This window comes from Delphinus delphis, chromosome 6, assembly GCF_949987515.2.
Source record: "Delphinus delphis chromosome 6, mDelDel1.2, whole genome shotgun sequence".
NCBI classification, from domain to species: domain Eukaryota; kingdom Metazoa; phylum Chordata; class Mammalia; order Artiodactyla; family Delphinidae; genus Delphinus; species Delphinus delphis.
In genome coordinates, this window is record NC_082688.1 from 34,824,241 (window position 1) to 34,842,545 (window position 18,305).

Genomic DNA, 18,305 nt, shown 5'->3' on the forward strand with positions numbered 1-18,305 from the left:
AGTTTCTGGCATCCTCTGCCCACCCACCAGCGCGCCTCGTGTGTGGGCAGAGCGTGGAGGCTGCGGGGGACGCCACCCATCCTGAGCAGGTTAGGAAGTTGTTTAGGACGTTGTGCCGCCTGGGTGCGTAGGATGGACTAGAGCAGAGAGAAGCAAGAGGCAGCGAGACTGGTTCTGTGGTTCTGTGGCTACGACAGTCATCCGGGCCAGGGGACTGAGGCCGGAGCCAGGGCCGTGGCTGAGGGGTGCTGCAGGTGGGAGCAGGTGGGTAGGGCAGAAGAGCTTGCCAGCCTTGGGGTGCAGTTGGTGAGAGGGAGGGAGGAGCTGGGACCCTGGTGAGTGGGAGGTTGAGAGTGTCAGTTACCTGATGGGGACTGTCCTATCCAAGAAGGGGAGGAAGGTTCTTGTGGGGGAATTGAGTGGGTTCGGATGTGGCACCATTGCATTCATGTGTTCAGAGGAGGGCCCCAGGGGAGAGGAGCTGGTTTGCAGGGGCTGCCCAAGCAGACTGCCCGCCATAGTTTCTGCCCCACCAGAAGCCTGAAGAGGGAGATTTAGTGATTTGCCCCACACCCTATTATTTGACCAATTAATTAGTACCCTCCTCTAACTAGCCCTCAGCTTGGCTTTCTGGAAGTTTGTAGCGATGACAGAGGGCTGTATTTAAAGGGCCCTTTTGTAGATTATGCCGGGAATCTCCCTAAGGCTCTGGGAGGAAGCAGTGTCATTATTTCCATTTTGCAGATGAGAAAGCTGAGTCATGGAGGCTAACTGGAACTGTGCCGAATTCCAGGCCCCCTCTCCCTGCAGGGTCAGTGCCTGGCCGTGCCAGAGAAGGATGCTGAGTAACAGCGGGTTCGTGTTTTTTTGATGAAGCCTTTCTGTCTAAGGGGTAACAGGTGCCTGAGGTCCAGTCCTCCTCTTCTTCCTCCTCCTCGCTAGTGCTGCCTTTCAACTCTTTCACCTGGCTTAGTCTGTGTTTTGGGGGTTTTTTTGTTTTTTTTTTTCTTTTCGGTACGCAGGCCTCTCACTGTTGTGGCCTCTCCCGTTGCGGAGCACAGGCTCCGGACGCGCAGGCTCAGCGGCCATGGCTCACGGGCCCAGCCACTCCATGGCATGTGGGATCTTCCCGGACCGGGACACGAACCCGTGTCCGCTGCATCGGCAGGCGGACTCTCAATCACTGCGCCACCAGGGAAGCCCAGTCTGTGTGTTTTAATGTGGTATTGTGCCTCCTTTTTGGTCCTTTTCCAAAACTGGCAGTGTGAGCATCATAAATAAACAAAATGCCTTTTTGCTCTCCCTTCTAGAATGCAGGCTTCTAATTGTACCTGGCAACCAAAAAAGTGATGCACTGGAGAAGGGGTCACCTTCTGGGGCCCGAGCCTTCCTGTGGGTCCTCCCTGGTCTGGTTCCACAGTAGCTCTTTGTGCAATCTCACTGGTACAGCGCTTACCACATTGCTTTGTAATTTATCTGCTGGGTTGGGGCCCCCCTGGAGGACAGGGACCACAGGGCTTGGAACCCTTTTGCCCTCAGACTGTCGGCACCCGGTGCTTGAGATATTGGCCCAGAACTTTCCGGTAAAGAATGTCCCCAGGTCAGAATGTGCTGGTTTTGGTGGAGTGTTGTGAAATGATTGGTAAACTCTTCCCCCAAGGTTAGAGCTTTCAGGTCTCGAGTTGAGTCACGAGTCCCCAGTCGGCTCACCCCTCCACCCTGGCCAGTGGGCCCCCCTCTCCCTCTCGCTGATCCTGGGCTCAGCTTACTGCCTGTGCCTCTGTAGGTTCACTCCCATCACCAGGCCTCAGGTCTCCATGCGGGGACTGGCATGTACACTCGTGTCCCTATGAGCCCCAACCACAGAGCGCCCCAGATTGGGCGTCCTTTCAAGTCTGCGCTGTCCTTGTCACCCTCCCTTGGCCCTTGGTGTCACCAGCTGCCCCTCCCCCCCGCCAGCTGGGTGCCCAAGCGTCTGAGCCCTCGTCTCCCTCACATGACCAGCCTTCCTCATGCCTTTCCTCAGCACCAGCATCCCGCCTGCCGAAGCTGGGACACCTCTGGCCTGACCCAGCTGATCTTCCCAGCCAGCAGGCCCGGCACAGTGCCAGGTAGGGGAGAGTCTGCTCCTGTCCGTCTCTTCTTCACTGGGTTCCAACTCGGTGCCTTTGCTCACGCTCTTCCTTCCCTTCCAACCCCAGCTCAGCCTGCCAGCTCAGGGTCGCCTTCCCTCGAAGCCCTTCCATCCCCACCAACCAGCCTCTTTCAAAATCAGCAGCCAGTCAGGAACCCTGCCCTGCAGAGCTCCCTGTTTCCATTTTACTGGTGAGGAAGCTGGAGCAACTGCCAGGGGCCATGAAGAGGATTTCTGGCATCCTGGGAACTGTGTTCCCAAGGCCAGGCAGGGGCAGGTCAGGTGGTCAGTGGGGTAGGGGAAGGACCCTGGGCTGAGGATGGTGGAGACAGGGACAGCAGCTGTAGGGTCAGACTGGATGGATCGATGGGCGCCAGCTCCCACCCTCCTCAGGGACAAAAAGCAGAAACCTGAAGGGGGGCGGGTGTCGCTCCAACAGCAACTTCACAACTCAGCAGAACTGCAAACAGCCTGTGGGCGACAGCGCCCCTCTGCCCACTCCACCCCCACCTTCCTTGGCCTCTTCTAGGGCCTTATTCCCATTCGCTAGCTTAGAGCTGCTTCCTTGGAGTCTGCGAGGGAAAGAGTTAATGCTGGGCCCTGCTTCTCCTGGGGTGGTTGGAGTGTGGGGAGTGTGGTGCCAGAGCAGGTGAGATAGAGGAGGGGCAGCACCGCCCTTCCAGGTGAAGCTGAGGAGGGGGCTTTGTCCAGCATCTGTTAAGCCCCAGTTGGGCTGGGCGTTTGGAGCACACCTGGGCCTGCCCCCTGGAAGGCCATTCCAGTGGGAGGTGGCACGTGCTGTAGACCTGCATCAGTGGTTGAGGAGGTGTGGGCATAGAAGTGAGTACCTGGGGGCTGTGGGAGAGGGCACAGACTGGTCTGCTTGGGTTGGTGGGGCGTGGGTTAGAACAGACTCCTCCACCTGGTGACCGGGCTGGGAAGGGTGGTGGGAGCAGAGGCGGTGAGGGGCGAGGCCCAGCCCCATGTGCCAGGGAGGCCTGGGAGGAGCTGCAGGACTGTCCCGACAGACCCCAAGGAGGCCCCAGTGTTTTGCTGAGGAGGCCTCAGAATTGTGAAAAGCACCCACCCAGGGCAGTCACCTAGGCTGCTGGCTCGCCCACCTCTGCTCAGTCCTCCTCACCCCACCCCCACTCAGCCTAGGCTTTCATGCAAAGGAACCTTGTTGAATTGAGCCTCAGAGAAAATTCGGCAATGTTTTCATTATTTTGATAATTCACACCCAGAAAGTAGGAGGTAGGGTTTGTTTGTTATTAATACCCTCAGCCTGTTTGACCCCTAGACTTGAAACTAATTTTCATCTGGACCAAGATGTGCTGTAAATCCCAAGGATCCCAGTGCTAATGAAAAGCTCCAGGTGGCCCTTTGGGCCCCTGCCCCACGCCCTGCCTCAGTCCTGAACATTCGCAGGAGAAGGGCGGAATCTCCTGGGCTGAGACCGAGGAATCGCCTTTGGTTTCATGAAACCTTCAGGCTTCACAGCTTCCCAGGGATTTGGTGCCAGTCCTGGAGTCCGCAGGAAGTAGTGCTTCATCTGAAATCTGCCGTCAGTTTTTAGCTGCTTTTGACCTGAACTGTGTGTGGTGCTGTTTGAAAAACTTGAACTCGGGTGTTAAAACCTTTCCCCTCTCTGGAAATCATCCTTCCTAGAGTGAGGGTTTTAGAGCTGTGCTAGACTTAGGGACTGTCTGGTCCTCCCTCGTTTTACAGGTGAAGAAACAGAAAGCCTTCGGGGTGGGGTAGGGCTGCCACTGAGTGGTGGATAGATGAGGTCCCAGTCCTGGGCTCCTTCCAGTCCCCACAGTGTTGTTTGGTAAGTGATCCAAGGCCTCGTGAAGCCGGTGTCCCCTTGTTTCTGGGGAGTTCCTTACCATAAATGACCCATCTTCCCTCCTTCGTGCATCCCCTCAGCCTTTGCAGTGGCCGGCACCCGTGGGAGGTGTTGCCTCTGTCCAGTCCTGGGGGAGAATGAAACTTCTCGCCCCCCACCCCTGCCTTCCTCTGCTGGAGCCCCATCTAAGTCAGTCCTTCACTCCGCCTCTGGGGCCCCGTCTGCAGGCAGTGATGTCTCTTCCTTCTCTGGGACTCAAGAGCCTACAAGGAAAACATCTTTGTTTCAGGAAATCTGTGGGTCTTTGGAATATTTCTAATTAATATTGTCAGATTAGTTGGCCTTTCTCTCATTTTCTTCCAGGACCTTGGCTATCAGTTATACACATGGAGTGATTGTCATAAAAGTTTATATTTACTTTTCCTTTTACTGATTATAAAGTGCTTTTTTAGACATTATCTCATTTCATCTTCAGAATGACCCTGGAGGCAGCCCAGTTATTCTCGTTGTTGAGACAGAGAAACTGCAAACTAGGGAGTAGAGGCAGCCCGCACAGAGTCACCCAGCAGCAGGGCCAGCACGTGCGCTCAAGTCTCAGGGTGCCAGGTCCCGTGTTCACTTGCTGTATCACATCAGGCCCTGTCCCTGCCCCTTTCCTTCATTGACTGGAGCCTGTGCTCTGAGCTACATCCTACAGGACAGGTCATGGGAGTTAAAAACAGTCACAGCCACTCCTGCCCTTCAGAGCTCACCTCTTATCTACAGAGGCCTCAGCGGGGAAGTGTGGGTGAACTGCTGTGTGCGCAAGTCAGCATTCAGACTCGTTGACGGATGCTGGGGGAGAGAGCTCTGCGTGCCGGCGAGTGCGTGGCCTCCAGGGGCACCAACCTGGGTTCCCTCCGGAGCCAGCCGGCCCTCCTTCCTGCTCTCACGTCAGGGGCTGCCTGTCAGCCCCGTGTCCCCCGGCCACACCTGGTCTCATCCTGCAGTGAGGCGGGACTGCAGAGGACCCAGCTCTCCTGGATGAGGCTTCCAGGTCAAACCGTCCAAAGGGCTGGGCCTACAGGAGCCACCCAAAGCTAAAGGACAGGGCTGCCCAGGGCCTCCCCATCCACAGAGAGCCCGTGTGTTTTCACATACAGGGTGAGGGGAGGCACAGTCGTGTCTGGAAAGAGCCCTGGGTTTGACGCTAGACGCGGAGCTATAATTATCATCTTTTATTACACGACAGTGCCTCTGCCAGGGAGACGTGCTGGCCGATTATCTCCTCTCCTGACAAGGGTGGTTCCATCTCCCTTTATAAGTACTGACATAAACAGCACACATGCACTTGAGATTTCAAAATTATGAAAGGCCCATTCAGAGTCACCTACCAAGGACCCCCGGCTTCTTTTCCCAGAGAAAGGGGCCAGCCAGGTGGAAGCCATACAAGTGCTTTCTTGCTGGCTGCTGAAAAAGAATGCCCGCTTACCTCTGCGTGGCCTTGATCTTCAACACTAGAAGAAAAGAACACACCTTTTTCCCGATGCTTAAAAAAAGAATAGTAGAAAACCACGTAACAATAGCTGTTGTGTTTGTGTTGATGTCCTGAACACATCCATGCTCCTCGATTCTCAACCACCCTGGGGAGGTAGACAGGGCACATGGTGTTATCCCCATTATGTAGCTGGGGAGATGAAGGCTCAGAGAGGTTAAGGCACTTTCCTGAAATCACACAAGAAACCAGGACTGGAGCCCAATACCTGACCATAAGCCGGGCTTCCACACACACAGGGCAGTTTCTATGGTTCATTTTGGGAGCTCCCTCAACCCCTGATGCTCTGGGGCTCCGTGTTGCAGGCAAAGCCATTCTGGACCAGGGTATCTTGCACATTATAGGGCTCTGATGAGGGGAGCCCCCAGAGACTTTGGAGGGCAAATCATGCTAGAGTCCCCAGGCAACACCTGCAACACCTCCCTGCTCTCCTGTGTCAGTTCTCACCATAACCTCCTTCTCCCAGGAGCCTTCCCCAAGCTCCTTGCTCCCACAGGACTCACATAATGCTTCTCATTCCTCTTTTCCTGTTCCTGTTTCTGAGTTCTGAGTGAGCCTCTCTCTCCTCCAGCAGCCTGGACAGGGCCTGAGTCATTCCCCAGAGTCTAGCATGGTGCCCGGCGCTTGGGAAGAGCTTGTTGAAACGGGATGAAAACAGGCCTTTCCTCCACATGCGTCTGAGCCTTGCCTTTGAAGTTGGTTTAATGGCTGCAAACGTAATAATCAGTTGGGATGTTGGATCTCCTGTTTGTCCCTGAAAAATGAGCACTCACACACAAATAATGATTTTGAGGCTGTCAGAGCACATGCTCTCCTGAATGTGAAAACAGGCAATGCAGAGACAGTTGGCCTCACCCTGGTGGGAGATGTCGCGGGTCTCTGGAGTGTCTGTGGTTCGGGGAAGTTTACAGTTTATGGAGCTGTTTGTGGTCGGGGAGTCCAGGCCAGCGGGGTAACAGTCTGGTCTGACCCCGGCCCTAGTGATTCGCCCCTGCCAGTGAGCTGCCGGCTGCTGGTCACTGGTGCCTTGGAATCGTATCTCTGAGATCTCAGAGCAACAGGAACAGGGAGGTGAGCGGGGTGTCACTTTACAAGGGAAAGAAGCTCTGCCCCAGCAAGATGCAGCAAGTGCCCGTCACACGGCTTGCCTGCCTCCCAGCTCTGTCAGCTTTGTTATACCCCGTGGGAACCAGGAGCCAGGAGGAAACATGGCTCCTGTTGTCCCCACCCCCATTTCAGGGCCCTCTGTCCTTCAGTGGGGTCCTGCCCGACCTCAGGTGTCCACAGCCCTGTTTTCCATTCTCCCACTTGCCCTTGTCACACAGTGAGAAGCTCCTGTCCACCCTAGACACCCTGACCATCAGCCCTGGGCTAGAGGAGCAGGGCCTCAGTGTCCATCTCTCTTTCCTGTGTGGAAGGCACAGGACTCCAGGCAGGCATGGGCCGAGGCGCGGTGGGCCTTAGGGAGGCGAGAGGAGGGTGGTGTCAGGTCAGCCACAAAGAGATGGCTGGGGTGGGGGCAGGCTGGCAGGACTTTAGGAGCATTTTGTCCATTCACCGGTCATTTTGCAGCCCCATGCCGTGGCACTGACATAAGTGAGACCCTGGGAGGCAGCCGTGGATCCAGGTGAGGCAGCAAAGTGTCTTGGACTTCACTTTGTGGGGTGGCAGTCCACACCAAGATGGCACAATCACTTGGGTTCCAAGGGAAAATGAGGCAGGAGAGACTTCCCAAGAGCTGAAGCTTGACCCAAGTCTTGACAGACGAGCAAGCTGGGAGGAGGGGACCCACCAGCGGTTTCACGGGTGCTTAGCGGGGTCCTGAGGAAGCTCAGAAGTGGGTGTTCTGTTGGGGAGGGGGAGAGACGGCCAGTGCCATGCCCAGAGTGAAGAGAGCAGCCCCAAGTGGCCGGTGTGGCTGCAGTTTCAAGGCTTGTGGAGGGCACGTGAGGAGTTGTGCAACTGCGGGGTGTTTGATGGCCAGTTGACAGAGGGTTTTCCGAGCCCCTGGAAGGGTTGGGGCTTTACCGTAGGGACCGCTGGGAGTTACTGAACTGTAACCCGCCCCTCACCCACATCCCCTGAATCAAATCCAGCTTGCTGAGACCCCCCTGCTGGTACCAGGTGGGCACTGGGCCATTTGGGTGCACACATTGATCCCATTGAGCCTCTACTCTAGAACCGAGGTTGAATTGGAAAATTAGTCTAGGATAAGGAGTTGGGTTGAGTCAAGTGGAAGTTAAAGCCAGTACTGGAAAAAAATGTCTTGAGGCCTTGAGTGCTTAACTAACATATGAATAGGATAGCTCTTCAGTGCTAGAGTGGGCAGCAGAGGGGCAAAATGCCTCCCGAGGGCGGTCAGGAGTAGCGCTTGAAGGAGGTGAGCTCTGAGCCTTGTCTGGAAGGGCTTGGGGAGCTGAAAGGAGAGGTCAGTGCTGGTGGGGAGCATGATATGGGGAGCAGGCGGTGACCTTGGCCCAGGGCCTGGCGCAGAGTGGACGTGCTGACTTTGTGATTCTGAATGTATCCAGCATTCAGGGGATGGGGAGCCAGCCTGGTGTTGTAGAAATGAGCGTTTTAGACTCTCGCCTAAGTATTAGCTGACCTACCAAATATTTTTAAAGAACTGCTGCACTATTTAAGTCCTTAAAGCAGGCTTCTGCCATCTGGTTACCTATGCATGTAATCACAGCTCCTGCACACACCCAGGCCATGGGCTTGGGTTAGGGACCCTCCGTCCAGGGTTGGCTAGGCTGCAGGTCTGTTCTTCTGACGTGCTGCTTCTCCCTCCTGAGCAGGCTTCGCCTGGGAGGCCCATCTGAGCTCGAAGGCTGTCATGCAGGTGAGAACCTGGGGAGCTCTTCTGGGGCGTGAGGGCAGAGGTGGGCTTCAGATCCTCCTGAAAATTGAGACACACAATCAAGCCTGCGGACAGGTGGCCCATTCTGTGTCTTCTCCCACCTACAGACCATGGCTGGCTGCAGGCGCACAGAATGGCTGCAGTCACTCCAGCTCAGGGATTTTTCAAAACAGCCATTTCAGGTTGTCCACCACATAGAAAAATCTCCATAAAGCACCCCAGCACATCTCATTTTAAACAGCAGGAGCTTCCTGGTGAACCCTGTAAGAGGAATTAGTTGCAAATTAAACCCCCAGGAAACAGAATGATTTGACCTATTGTAGAGAATTGTTGGACGTGAACCAATTGGATGTTGAAAGACATCTGCCTAAGCTGATTTGGCTCTTAGAGTAATTGCTCCTGAGCCGTTCCTTCTGGCAAATGTGAGGGAGTGCAGTTAAGGGTCCTACAGCAGTGACCTTCTCTACAGAGCAGATGAGAACATTTTGAGCACCCCTCTTCTCTCTGTTCCCACTTCCCTGCCGCCTACAGTGTCACTCCCACTATTAATGTCCTCAGCATGGTCAGTGAGGGAAGCAGGTCAGGAGGAGGGAGGCTTTCTCCGAGTGAGGATGAATGAGGTTTTTATGGAACTTGGGTGACAGAAGCCTCCTCAGCAGGACCCCTGTTCTCCCTCAGGCTTGGAACACACCGTGACCAGTGCCTGCGGGGGAGCATTTTTACAGACTGGCAACCAGTGGCCAGCGGCTGCTGAAGGACACAGTGGTCAGCCCACTGAGTTGGCAGGAAGACTCAGAGCAGCAGAGCCTTCTCCGAGGCAGTGATGGGCGTACCGGGCCCAGAGGCCAACAGGTTTAAACACCAGAGGAGAGCTTGCCCTGAACACAGGTTGAGAAATGCCTCCGGGGGACGGACGTCCCTGGCGAGGAATGGCCTCTTTGTCTCGCCAGGATGGAGTGGGGAGCCCTGGCGGTCATTTGGCCAGTGGCCGGTGCCTCCTTCCAGGGAGACGTGAGTGAAATCTGAAGTGCGTGTGTGTCTGCGTGGCGGCAGCTGTAACGTGACAGCTGCCACCCCCACCCTCCACCCCCCGACTCCTTCCCCTCTCAGTGCCTCAACCCCCGTTTCCGAGCCAGCAAGGAAGCTTGTCTGGCAGCACCAACTCAGCTGTCATACCACATCAGTTTTTGTAGGTTCCCAGCTAGTGGAAAAGTGCCAAACGCGAGCAGATGATACACTTAATGAAATGCTCAGGAAGAAAACTTTGGTTCCAGTTACTGGGGGCTTTCTATATAGCATAAAAGCACTCCTTTTCCCACAGTGTTTCCAAATTATTCGGTGGTAGGTACCACGCAAAAAAAAAATGTCATGTTTCTAAACCCTGGAATCAGATCATGTCTTTTCAGAACCTTGTCACACATTGCAGGGTTCTTCCTTTGGGGGATAAATATGGAAAATATTGATAGTGAGGTAGAAGTTGATTCTGTTTGTTCAGCGTCAGTGAAAGACCTAGTACATGACTGAAATTACAAAAGAAAAATGAAATGGGACGTCTTCTCCTTGTGAACATAAACCGATGGAATGGCGAGTCATTTATACCAGATGTCAGCTAGAAATAAGGCTGTGTGTATCTGTGCACGTGTATGTATATGTTGCTCTAATCTGTAACGTCTGCACAGGGTTTTATGGTTTACAAGGCTGTTTTTACATCCTTTGTCTGGTTTTATTTTATAACAGCCTCATGCAGTTGGTATTAGTATTCTCCCCACTCCACAGCAGAGGATGCTGAGGCTCTCCTGGGGCAAGTTGACCCCCAAAGGGTGTGAGCTGGTAAATGGCAGAGCCAGGTCTTGAACCTAAGACTACCGAGTCTGGTTCCGAAATGTACACACCAGTCAGTCTACTAGAGCTGCCAACACGTTTGGTACCTGGGATTAAAGCATTACATTACTGGGGGAAGTGAGAGGCTAATCATTTGAATTATATTTGCACTTATTCCAAGACAGTCAAGGTTTGAAACATGCTGGAGTGCGGGGGGGCGGGGAGCGGGGACAGAAGACAATACTGTTTTCACGCACAGCACTCTGCCCTTGTTACTTATTGGGTCAAGTGACATCATTTGGCCATTGAGGAGTTGGAGGCCCAGAGAGGTTGGAAGACTCTCCAGGGCACCCAGCTTGGAAGTGGCTTGGATCTGAGAGTCAAATCCAGATCCCATGGACACTTTCTGTGCTACTGGGTTGCTACAACCATATATAAATGTAAAATGTGGAAAGGAAGGAACAGTATGAAAAGGGGTGATATAGTAAATAAACGAGCAACTGAGATCAATCGTCAGCCTAACGTTTAGTCACTTTACAAATGTGGAAGGTGCAAGGAGCCCAGGGTCTGCTGGCCGTGAGCGCAGCCAGGCTCCTGACCCACAGCCCGAGCTCTGCCCATTGCGTGCCAGGTCTTGGCTTGTCTGAATTTTCTGCAGCTCTTTGAACCAACAGATAGGAATGCTCTTGAGTTGATCTCTGTCCTCTATTGCCAGCTTCATAGTTGGAAGAGAACTTTAAATTCCAGACTGCGGCAACCCCTCCCTACCAAGTGAGACTGCAGTCTCAGGCTCATTTCAGAAATTCCGTATTTCTCAACGGTGAGTCCATGTTAGTCCTCCAGTTATTTTTAGGTGGGAACTTTATATTTTCTCTTTCATACCAGTTTGGCTTCCCTGCTTAGCAGGGGTTATATTTTCTGTCTAGCAGTAATATTGGAGCCGCCTTATTTTTAGCTTGGTTCGTTTTTCTTCCTGTGATTTCTTTTTTCTTCAAATTTAATACACACTCAAATAGGTTTTCTTTCCCTCCCTGCCCCCCCGCCCCAGTTCTCATTCACTGCGTCCTAAGACTTAATCCAAAGGCAGGTTCTAAATCTCATTTTGTTCCAGGGAAAAGGAAGAGGAAGAGGCTTCAGCAGGCCTTGAGTATCTCTTGTCACATGGGCTGCTACTTGTCATTTTATTAAAGTCTCTTCACCGATCACTCACCCTGTGTGCCCCTAATAAGAAATGCTTTTGACCCCTGCACTCCACCCCCATCCCACCTCTGCAGAGAAAAACCTACTGACCAGGGTAGCGTGAGGGACTCTGAGGGGCTAGACTGCTAGAGGGCCTAGCGTGTGAGCATGTGACTGTGCATGTGTATGTACATACATGTGTGTGTTCATACACGTGTATGCATGTATGTTTGTACGTGCAGGTACACACACACATACTCTGGTGCTCCCCAGACCCTATTTCCATCTCTGGCACCCGTAGCATTTGATTCTGGCTCACGGGCACCCCACAGGTAACACTTGAAATAGGACCCACGGTTGATATAATATGTTGTCATCATTTAGTTCATTTATGCCACCCTGCATGTGGTGGCAAGGCAGCAGTGAGAATGCAGTCTAAAACTTGAGGAAACAGACCCCCAGGTACCTGACTAGCCCAGCCCCCGGCACAGGATAAGGTGAGGTGGGGCAGACCCGGAGCCCTGCTCACCCCTTGGCCTCCTCAGAAGCCTTTGATGGCTCCCTATTGCCTCTCCACTAGAGTGTGATCCTTTTAGCCTGGTGGTACTTAAGCAGATGACACACATAATCACGTAGCCCCAGAGAAGACTGTATTTTAGGCTGCGAGCTTCTCTAAGGCAAGGACCAGGCTTGACTGACCAGCATTTCCCCATAAACCAGCAACACGGGAGCTCCGTAGGGAAGAGCAAGTGAAAGAACGAACTAGTGAAGCAGGTTGCCACGTCCAGACCTCCTCCCTCACCCATTTGCCGTACGGATTTCCAGGGTCAGGATCTCACTCCATTTCCCGAAGCACCTTCCTTGTGCTGGAGCCAGAATCCTGTCTCACTCCGGCTGGATAAGAACTTGTCAAGCTGCTTGTAATCCCTTCTGATGCCCTCGGCAAGGAGTCACCTTTCAGGAGGCAGCCTCTCTTGCAACTGGGCCTGAAGGTCTAGACCTGCTTCCCTGAGCACCCACCCCCCAAAAAGGGCAGCCTGTTTGCTATCACACATCTCAAGTTGATTTTGGTTCATAGCTTGCTGATCAGTGTTGGTTGATGGGAATTACCTCGACTTGTCAGTTAGAGGAAAGGATAACAAGCCCCTGGGAGGGTGGGGTCCTTTGCAGTGAAACCATGGGTCCCAAATGCTTTCAGGGATCAGGCCTGTCCTCGTAGCTGTGTTTTAGGGAAGCTTTAGTTGTTTGTGGTGCCGAGACTTGTAACTACAGTTCTTCAACGTGTCTCTAAGCATGGAGTGCCTCCACGGATGACCAGGGACATGTTTGGTGGCTGTGTTATAATTAATATGTACATCTTAGAGTTAAAAACCAAAACATGGTCTCCTCGAAACTCTATTTCCTAAACTTCAAATGCGTAAACATGATATGAAACGGTAATTGTTTAAAAACAGTCACAAAAGCAGAAGCTGTTGATCGGAAGCCTGTTCCACAGGAATGTTAAGTAGAAGATGAGAGAATTCCACAGCCATGGTGCTTCCTGAAAGCAACAGGGAACAAGAAGGACAGTGTGCACGGGCTCTGATGAAGGCAGATGTGGCCAATCCCAGCTCTGCCCCACGACCTCACTCACCTACTCTTCCTGTTGCAGCCTCAGTTTCCCCATCTGTCCTGCAGTTAATATAAAGCTGTTGGCACCATGCCTCGTTCAAAGTAGACCCTCAACAAGTGCTGTCACGAACAATAATAATAATAAAGAGGATAGTTTCATGTGCCACGTCTGCACGTGAAACTTCCTTTAAAAATATTTTTTTAATTATTCCATTAAAAAACCATGTGCTCTGGGTAAGAAAACATACAGGCATATAGGAAATTAAAAAATGAACTCTCTCTTCCAGAAACAAGAATCGTCATTAACAATTTGTTTTATATTCCTTTAGCCCTTTTCCCATTATCTTACAAAAATACACATCTCTACATACTACCAGCATTTTTTTTCCTACATAAATGCTATCCTACTAGACATCGTTCTGCATCACAGATCTTGTCCAAGGTCATTAGTCCTTGTGAGTGGTTCTATAATGTGACTGTAACACAGTGTATTCAGTCATTCCCCTATTCATAGACTTTTAACTTGTTTCAAGTTTTTCATTCTTACATTCTGCAGCAAACATCTGTGTATATTTATTTCTGCTTGTGGGTCTGGGTATTTCTGTAGAATTGATTTCCAGAAGTGGAACTTCAGGCCTTAGGGTATTTAATTTTTGTTAGATTCACCAATTTGATCCCTGGAAAGGCCATTTCCAGTTTATACTCCCTCCACCAGTCGGTGAGTTTGGCTCCCTTCCTAAGGTAGACAAATGTTTTAAAAATATTTTTTCCTGTGCTAAATTCTGAATTTGCAAAAGACTGCTTACGTTAGGACTCGCAGGGGATGTGTCAAGATGGATTGGACTTGAACTCGGCCCTCAGAAGCTGGAGTGGGGTGGGAGCTGAGTGTGTAGGTGGCTAGAACCATGGTAGAGTCTCAGGGTCCCTGGGCTGAGGCACCCTCACCACTAACATTGAGGGTGTGCAGGGGTGGTAAGTACCATCCTAGCTTCTTGAAGGGAGGTGTTAGTGACAGTGTCAGATTCATCTTTGAGCCACTGTACCACCTCTTAACACACTGGGGGTTCGATACATGGGGTCCCAACCCAAACAGAAACTCGGACTTGGGGTTCTGGGGCTCCTAGAGGGTAGCTGGTTGGGAAAGGCCACCAGTGGTGAGAAGGCCATCTCCACTCAGCATCTCATGGCGCCTCTGCTCTCATGTTCCAGGCATTGATGGTACCTTTCACACAGTGTGGAGTCTCTTCAGGACACCTTTTTAGGGCCCCAAGAGGGGCTGTTCTTGTGTTTCTCAGCATAAAAACATTCATTATCCAGATGTTTCCTTCCAAAAATTCTTGAGATGGTCGTATGGATGGTGTCATCTGTGATAGCTGTTGACAGGAAAGAGCCGCTTGAAAGCAGTTCCGAACAGTGGTAGCTTTCGGGTTCCTAATTCTTGTGTATAGCACCTCACACACACCTTCCCTTTCCCCACCCTTCTTTCAGACCAAACAAAAACACTCCATCGGGTTTTTTGTGCTGCGACACCAAGAAATACAAGATGTAATAGTACAGTCGGAAAGACCGGTAGAGTAGGAATCGTGTGGATTTCTCACTCTGACTTCGGCAAGTCCCTTTGATTCTGGGTTTCCTGTTTGCCCTATTAAATGGGGTTGTTGGCTCTGACCATTAGGATCTGTCTATAACCAGATGGTTATAAAAACCAAATCACACAAACTTTGTGGGCCAGAAAGTTCTATCTAGAATGAGGGAGTCTTGCTGTTGGTCTGTCTTGTTAAGTTTGGATTGGCTCTTGGCAGGTGGTCACTCCTGGGCCAAGTAGGGATCCCCACTGAGATCCCCACTCTTGCAGTGGCTTTGCTACCGTGAGGTCTCCTGAGGGTGGAATTGCAGGTTCCTCTAAGAGAGCTGAGGCTTGGCTGCGTCCCTAGTTCTTCAGGGTCAGGAAAAGTGGCAGGTCCCCTCTGCATTGTAATAAAGAGGTTTTCTTATAGACCTGGCTTCTGTGTTGATAACACAGTCTTTTCAGGAACTGTTTGAGAAGGGGAGCAGACAAGCAGCCCATCCTAAGACCATGCATGGTAAGCATGTGAGGAAGGATTCTTCACGGAGGCATAAGTTAGGGTTCTCCAGAGAAACAGAACCAATAAGAGAGATTAATTATAAGAAACTGGCTCGTGTGATTATGGAGGCTGGCAAGTCCCAAGATGAGTCAGAAAGACCCAGTAGAGCCAATGGTGTAGTTCCAGTCCAAGTTTGAAGGCCTGAGAACGAGGAGATGCGCTGGTGTAATTCTAGTCCAAAAGCCAACAGGGTCGAGACCCAGACAGAGCCAGTGTTTCAGTTTGAGTCTGAAGGCAGAAAAAAAGTTGATGTCCCAGTACAAATGCTGTCAGGCAGGAAGAATTCTCTTTATTGGAGGAGGGTCAACCTTTGTGTTCTATTTGGTCCTTCAACTGATTAGACAAGGCCCACCACATTAGGGAGAGCCATCTGCTTTACTCAGTCTGTGGATTTAAATGTTAATCTCATTCAGAAACACCGTCACAGAAATATCCAGAATAATGTTTGACCAAGTATCTGGGCAACCCTGTGGCCCGTTCAAGTTGACCCACAAAATTAATCACAGGCAGGAAAACACAACTTTGTGTTGGAATAGAGCTTCTCCTCGTAGAGGGTTCTCATTGCATATTGGGGTTGAATTGTGGAGGAGTTTGCTGGAAGGTGGTTAGGATGCCAAGGTCAGGGACCCTGCGCACTGTAGGATGGGTGCTCTTGTGTATGTCCCCTCCTCCTTCGTGTGCTGGAGCTACAACACTGGAACAAGGAGCCTGTGTGAACATCCACTCTTTGTAGGATCAGACTGAGGTCTCTGGAGCCAGAAAGGCCTCCGAGACCATCTGCTTCACCCCCTCCCGCCTCACCTGGAAGGAATCTTAGCCCTAGCGGATCAGGCAGCTGACCAGGGTCACACAGCCAGTGAGCGGAGGGCCAGGCTGGTCCCAGGCCGGCAGCCTCGTCATCACCATCCAGCAGGCTGAGGTTGTCTACAAGTCCTCAAGGAGATTAGTTCCTCTCTTGAAGCAGTTCCAAAGCAAGGAAGCCTGGGGCAGAGAGCTTGCCAGATCTCAGCAAGTCGCTTCCGCCCGGACAGCTGTGCTGGGCATGCGGCACAACGCCAGCAGCACCCCTCAGCATGAGGCAGTGACCCTGCAACCAGCCCCAGGGCTGCCGCCTCCACCAGATGGGTATGGGTGGGGTTTGACCAGTTTGACTGCAAACCTGTCACATGGCAAGGGGGGCTGTTAGGTACAGATGGAGGGAAGGGTCATGCCTGGAAGGAGTCCCTGGCTCTGCCCTGGGAGGCTGGCACCCTGCACCCAATGCCAGTTTGTAATCACTTGCTTAGAGCCAGCCAGCCTGGGACCAGCAGCATGCATTGGCCACCCCTCTAAAGATCTAGAATGTGCTTAAATACCTCTTTGATGGGCAGCTCTCTTCCTCCTGATACCATCCTTTGCTTTCCTCCCAGACTGCCTAACGATTCCTATAGGTACCTATGTGTGGTCCTGGTCAGATAAAGCCCAAGATGACCTGAGTTGCCTTGACTAATGAGCAAACTGATGACCAGAGGGAGGAAGTAACCTGCCTGGCGTCACTCAGCACGGTGAAGCTAGGACCAAGTTAGGCGACCAAGTCGGCTCTTCCAGTGCTTGCATTCCCTGCTGACCTGAACATGTTCATGTTATTTTGGACCTGGTGAAGCGGAAGGAGCACCAACTAGTGTTGGAAAGGCGGTATAGACAGCTGCATGTTTAAGAGCATGGGCTTTGGAGTCAGGCTGCCTCCATCCCTGGCTTGCTGTGTGACTGTCTTTAAAGTGGTAATGCCAGCAGCACCCCCTTATAGAAGTGTTGTGAGAATTAAGTGAGAACTTGGAGGCACTGCGCTTGGCACAGACCTTGGTACACCGTAGGCACTCAGCACTCTTCAAGTGTATTATTGAGAGGTGAGTCTCCTAGACCTTGGCTGAACCGCTCTGAGCTGCAGATTTCATACCAGGCAGGTGAGGAGGGGGCTTGGGTGTGGTCTTGGATCCTCCAAGGCTTTGCTCTGGGAGGTTCCGTGAGAAAGGGCTGGCGATGCTGCTCAGTGAGGGGTGTAGCCAAGGTGGTCTGGCATGAAAGCCTGTCCCCCGTGGCTTTATCACATTAGAGTGCGGCCCAAGGCCTCTCTGGAAGCTGAGACCTCACCGTGCCTAGCAGACTGGAAGATCGCATCAGAGGGGTGGCTAGCCCTCTCTGTAAGTACAGTCTGTCAATATTTGGAAGACACGAGGCTGGACCGTCTCTGGCTCTGTTTGCCAAGGCCCCTGGCAGTCCCCCCTGGGCCCCAGCCTCTGTCTGCAGCACGGGGGTCAGAGGACACCTGCCCCTCTTGAGGTTGACCTGAGGGTACTGGTGCCACCCCGATTCTGCCTCGTATCCCAGTGGAAATGCTTTCTTTTCCACTTTTGGGAACTGTTCGCTGGAGTGTGTTTTTCTTTCAGGAACCCCGGGCATCCTCTCTCCACTATTTGAAAGGGTAGAGACCTAATTGTTTGGAGGGTTGGACCTTCAGGTCATCACAGTTGATCACCACGCCCTGGTGTTTCCTGCCAGCTTCTGTAAAAGCTTTTTTTCTGAAAGCGCAAACCTGATTGAGACTGCTGGCCCACATTTTGCAGTTTCCTACCCCTCCTCCTGGCATTCAGGGCCCTCCATAACCCAGCCCCAGTTTCCTTTTCTAGCCACTCCCCATCTCCTCTTCCTCAGTAGCGCCGGGCTCGGGACAACTCACAGTCTTTCGTTTTACCTCACAATCCTTCAAGCTTTCCTCTGTCCACGACTTGGCTCTGTTGCCCTTTATCCTGGGGCCCTGTCTTCACCCGTCTGAATCTTCCTTATTTCCTTGAGTATATTCTACCCTGGGCCCCCCATTCATTGTCTGTGATGCCAGGCAGGTCCCTCGGCTTCTGTGGCCCTTGAGGGGCCTCTTTGCACTAGGACTTGAGATCCTCTGAAAAGCCACCTTCTCCCTAAGGTTTTTTGAAATCCCTGGGACTGCCTTTGCTTTCTGCCTCTTCCAAGCTGCCACTGTCTGTACCACTTTAGAACTGGGTTGGTCCCAGCGGAGGCTCTGAGGCTGCCAGTCACCCTTGCCTGTCTGTGTCATGGGGACAAGGAATGACATGCAGCCAACACCCAGGACAGTGCCGGGCACAGGCAGGTATTTGGTAACTCGTAACTGTTATTCGCTCAGCACTTAGGGATGC

The 18,305-nt window shown here is 52.2% G+C and overlaps 1 protein-coding gene across 3 annotated transcripts in view; it reads left to right on the forward strand.

The window, feature by feature from the left end:
• The window catches only part of SHB (SH2 domain containing adaptor protein B), a 137,425-nt gene that overhangs the window by 59,648 nt on the left and 59,472 nt on the right, over positions 1-18,305 (forward strand). For 2 of the 3 annotated variants that reach the window (XM_060014482.1, XM_060014483.1), the window contains exons 3-4: positions 2,027-2,111; positions 8,316-8,359. The exons of the other annotated variant lie outside the window; for it this stretch is intronic. In XM_060014482.1, coding sequence (XP_059870465.1) covers positions 2,027-2,111; positions 8,316-8,359 — 129 coding nt within the window. The remainder of the gene's footprint in view (positions 1-2,026; positions 2,112-8,315; positions 8,360-18,305) is intronic. 3 annotated transcript variants of the gene reach the window in all.